This window comes from Cimex lectularius, unplaced genomic scaffold (genome assembly GCF_000648675.2).
Source record: "Cimex lectularius strain Harlan isolate CLEC.00 unplaced genomic scaffold, Clec_2.1 scaffold147, whole genome shotgun sequence".
Lineage (NCBI taxonomy): Eukaryota > Metazoa > Arthropoda > Insecta > Hemiptera > Cimicidae > Cimex > Cimex lectularius.
This window is the reverse complement of record NW_019392851.1, coordinates 232,362-237,441: the sequence shown is the minus strand read 5'-3', so window position 1 is coordinate 237,441 and position 5,080 is coordinate 232,362. Positions and strand designations below refer to the sequence as shown.

Below are 5,080 nucleotides of genomic sequence, written 5' to 3'. Positions count from 1 at the left end.
CCAATGCGTGGAGCGTATACTGGCATTAAAAATTTTGAGTAAGAATAACTAATGAGTACAACTAAAAATGACATTTTTTAGGTAGATGTAGACTTAAGTTTAAAACATTACGTCCCCTCAAAAAAGCATACCTAATGATGTAAGTTTAATTTAGCTCTTATGATAAAATAAATGCATACAAAAAAAGTAATATAGTTTTATTATTACAATTTGAGATTTCTCAGATCTTCTTTCTAAGAGAGATTACATACTTATATGTATACAACCTGGTTTGATTAGTTTGTTATAAAAATAAAGTTTAGTTTGTTTTCTTAACGAGACCTTAAAAATCTTTAAATATAAATTATTATGGAATTTTCAAAAAATAGATAAAATCTGCTTGATCTTCTACTCGTACGACAAAGTACGTCAGTCACTTCCCCACCTCAAATACAAGAAAAAAATTAATCATAGCCCGATACTCATCATTTTATGTTTTTTTTCCAACTATCTACTTTTTTCGTCCTAAATTTACTCGTAGCTCTTGAACAATTCAATTTTGGTGAAATACAAAAAAAGCACTGAAAAGAGCGTTAAAATTCCTTAAGAAGGCGCCCTTCTAGAACATTCAATTTATATTTTGGTAAAAAAAACACTAAATCTTCCCAAAACTGATAAATTTATTATTTATAAAGAAACTAAATTTGCAACCATTTTGGAAATATTCACGGTAGATCTTGACAAATTCCATAACAACTTCTTCGTTTAATAATCTTTCTATTCTTATACCCTTTCTTAATTACATCAAAACAAAATGCAGAAGTTTTATGCTAAAATCAAGTGATGACGATGTGAAAAATTAGTAGTACTTTTTGTCCTTGGCGACATTTATGTTCCAACTTTAACTTAATAAAAAAGAGCAAAAACATTCAATGTAATTTGGTTATTCTCTATGTTTATTGTCTCTTTTTCACAGGTTTTGTTTGATTTTTACGTCGAATATTTCGCGTTTTTTTTATTAAGTTAGAGTGGGATTTTACAACTTCAGTATTGTTGCTCATTTTCACATTTGTCAGGGTTTAGTGTAAATATTTTGTCCAATATTTCTGCTTTGGTTGTTTGCTATGTTTATCGTCTTTTTATTACGAGTTTTGGTTCATTTTTCTTTTTTGCTTTTATATTACGTTAAAATTGGGAAATGAATTTTTCTCGGAACAAAAAGTTGAATACTAGATTAACTCTTTTTTGAATGAATTTTTTCACATCGTCACCACTTTTTCCCAATTTACAATAAAATTTTGGCATGTTGGTCCGATATAACTTAAGAAAAAGGATATACCACTAAACGAATCAGTTGTTATAGAGTTTGCCAAGGCCCTTCATGAATTTTTCCAATGAGGTTTTTTTACAAATTTTCTATTTAGTAGTTTTTGAAATATTTGGTATTTGTTTTACCAAAAATTAAATTGAATGTTTTAAAAGTATGACTTTGTAAAGGAAATTTCACGCTCTTTCCAACGCTCCTTTTTGATTACCCCAAAAATGGATTGCTCAAGAGGTACAAGAAGATTTATTACAAAAACCGTAAATAGTTGGAAAAAATTGAATATCTGCGAAAGGGTTGAGAATCCGACATAGTTCGCTCGATCTTTTTTATTGGATTTAAGGTACTGAAGCTCCTGACGAACTTTGTAGAGAATCACACCGTTTAAATGATATTTCATCTATGCTTTTTATTTATTTTTCCTCTCAAGTTTCTTTCAATATTACACATGATACTTCAAAAGTTTACTTTTATCGTATAAATCATTATATCCCTTAAGTTAAAAGGGTATGAAACGACAAATGTTTAAAAGTAAAAACACTCGTTTAATTTGAAAGTGTGAAATCGTATGTATACAGGATTGCAAAATGATTGTTAGTTTTGTTCGTTTGAAAAAGTCGGTTCTCTTCTCGCGGCCTCGGCTAATTAATGAAACGGAGGCAATTAAATCCGCGTTATACAATCAAATGAATTATGTTCCACATGCTGAAAATTGCTTCGGGATTTAATTAGACGATCGCTTTACTAAAATGAACGTTGATTACTTGAAAGGTGTCGGTATTCTAAACGACTCCGACCTCCTAAAGGGCCTAGGTTAAATCACATCACAGCATAATCCACCTCCGGCCGTTTAGGGTAATTGGACGTTTTTATGTTAGAGGGATAAAGCACGAGATTTTGCTTAGTTTATACTTGAGAGAAGAAAGGCCAATTTATGAAAAACAGAGAAAATTGTTAATATACGCAGGGTAGAGTTAGCAGTTTAACAAGTGTAACAGTGTAAAATAATTTTACATAAATCGTCAACAATGTAAGGACTTAGATACCACTCTTATAACTTATAATTTTTAGTTAAAATGATTGTTGATTATTACATTTTTGATAAAATTCAATAAAATGATGGTATAATTGTCAAATGAGGAAAATTTATTGATGAAACATTAAAGAAAATAAAGAATTCCTCATTCATTCATAAGATTATTATTATTATTAATAATAATAATAATGTATAGAAATGTATGGTTATATGTATTAAACAAAAATAGAAACTTCATACATTTGTTTATAATATTATAATGGAAATCAACTTTTGACGTATAAAAGAGTTTGAAAATGTCAATCAAATGTTAATCAGAGAAATTAGTATTTTAGGTAACTTTTCTGGCAGGTTTGGATGCAAGGAAGATAAAATTACCTTTGATATTTGAACCGCCTACCGGCCTTGGGAACACTCCACTTAATTCTCTTTTGTTTAGTCCTTTTCGAATTCTATCCGGTTTCCGGAAAAGAAAATAATACGAAACGCGATATTGGGCAGAGTTGTGATGGTGGGGGCGGAGCTGGTTTGACGGTGGAACAGCCTTTTGCTATAAATAGAATGCATAAATCCGATTTAAATCATAAAGGCACAGTTCTTCGTGTAGATTACAAGGGAAGGTGTTAGTGCGGGCAGAAATGAAGTCTTTTGTAAGTAATAAAAAAAAATAAAACGATCTATTTTGAGAGTAATGTTTGTTTATTGCAGTTGATCATTTTGTCCATAATCGGTTTGGCCGCGTGCCAGCACTGGGGTGGACAGGCTGGAGTACCGCAGGACACGCCTGAGGTCGCTGCGGCGAAAGCTGCACATTTCGCCGCTCTCGCTAAGGCTGAGGGTCAAGGTCAGCAGCAAGTGCCGCAAAACCAATGGACGCAGCCTCAGCAGCAAGTGCCACGAAACCAATGGACGCAACCTCAACAGCAAGTGCCGCAAAATCAATGGGCTCCTCCGCAGCAGGTTCCTGTGAAACAGTGGGTCCCTCAGCAGGCTCCACCGCAAGCACAAGCCCAACAACCATGGAGGGGAGACCTTGCTCTTCCTCCTGGTTTCGACCAAAACGGAGCTCCTCTCCCTGTTCAGGACACCCCTGAAGTCTTAGCTGAGCGTGCCAGGCATTTCTCCCTTTACTCTTCTGGTAACCACATCTCTCAACTGGCTGCTCCAGCTCAGCAAAACCTGAACAGTCCTCCCGCTCAGCCTCAGCCCGTATATAACCCCGCCCCAGTCCAACCCGTCTGGAACCCGGCTCCTGCTCAACCGACCTACAACCAGGTCCAGCCCCAACCTGCTTGGAACCCAGCTCCGGCCCAACCCGCCTGGAACCAAGCTCCAGCTCAACCTACATACAATCAGGCTCAGGCCCAACCTTCCTGGAACCCCGCTCCAGTTCACCAGACCTTCAGCCAACAACAGCAACCCGGCCTTCCCGTCGATACCGCTGAAGTAGCTGCCGCCAAAGCCGCTCATTTCGCTGCTCATGCTCAACTCGGTGGAAGAAAATGGAACCAAGTTTGAATACACTATAAGAGTCAAGACTGCCCTAGTTTGTAACATCCAAATAAATTTAAACAAATATTTATATTTTAAAAGTTTTTCCTTCGCAACAATATCTTTAAAAATCCATTATCAACACACAACATTGTAGGATTTCAAAATTAAAACAGTAAATATTTCTTCCAAGATATTTAGTTATTGTCAACACGGTTTTATTTTTATACTATTATTACTGTTAGGAAATGGGCAAAGTTATAACTAATTAATAAGGATCAACGTACAATTTACAATTTTCTTTGGAAGGATCCTCGACTGGATGGAGAATGGATCTCCTTCCGATCAAAAAACGTTTTCAACCACCGTAACTACTCACTAGATTGTGGTTAGAACAAAAAATCGATTTAAGATTAAATCACCTTATTTACAACATGCTTCTTAGGTGTATTTATGGAATCATCCGACAAAGGATTTTAATTCAAAGAATGAACGACTAATGACAAGGAATTGTGAATTTAATAAGTGTATCAAGATGATATGATGGATTCATTCAGAATATTGATCATGAATATACCATTTAGTATATGTAAATATACAGAAGCGAACTGTTTTCTCCTTGCAGTACGATTTTATGCAAACGAAATGAACAAATGAACAAAAAATGTTTTGAAAGTAAGGTCAGTACTAGATGCGAATGAGTATTTAAATGTGAAACTCGAACGAATCTATACTTCATGTGTACATTGAATTTTAACTTTAAAGCCCATTTCGGACTTCTTCATCATTAAAATCTCCCAGTGTTATAAGTACTTCATATACTAATCATATATAATGTTATTTTCTTATCAACCCGATATATTTTATAACTTATCACATATTGATAAAGAAAACAAAAAACAAATACGCTTCTTAACAGATAAATAATGAAATGCACCAACTAAGAAATAATGACCAGTTGGAGGGATAATCGAAAATATAAATTCACCGGAAGTTAAGTTATTGCTAAGTTTTATCGGACAGTGGATCCTGAGATAAAAGCTTGACGTCAACTTTGCCATAACAGGACGCAGAACTGCTTCATTTCTCAAGTCCTCCGCCCCCTTTCGTCAAACTCCGTTTTCTCCAATTTTCATCCTATAAAAAGACAGAGCAGAGTCGAATTAGGCATCAAAAGGCCCTAAGTGCAAACTTAAAGCACTCCATCATTTTTGACGTCAGCGATGAATCTAAAATTGTCCCTCTTGGCT

General features: G+C 34.8%; 1 protein-coding gene across 1 annotated transcript; it reads left to right on the top strand.

Moving 5' to 3' along the window:
• The first annotated feature begins 2,934 nt into the window (after positions 1-2,934).
• LOC106666844 (pupal cuticle protein-like) lies at positions 2,935-3,934 on the top strand. The gene is made up of 2 exons (XM_014394327.2): positions 2,935-2,989; positions 3,048-3,934. Exons 1-2 carry the CDS (start codon positions 2,978-2,980, stop codon positions 3,855-3,857), a joined length of 822 nt encoding a protein of 273 aa, XP_014249813.1. The 5' UTR covers positions 2,935-2,977; the 3' UTR covers positions 3,858-3,934.
• Positions 3,935-5,080: the final 1,146 nt, after the last annotated feature.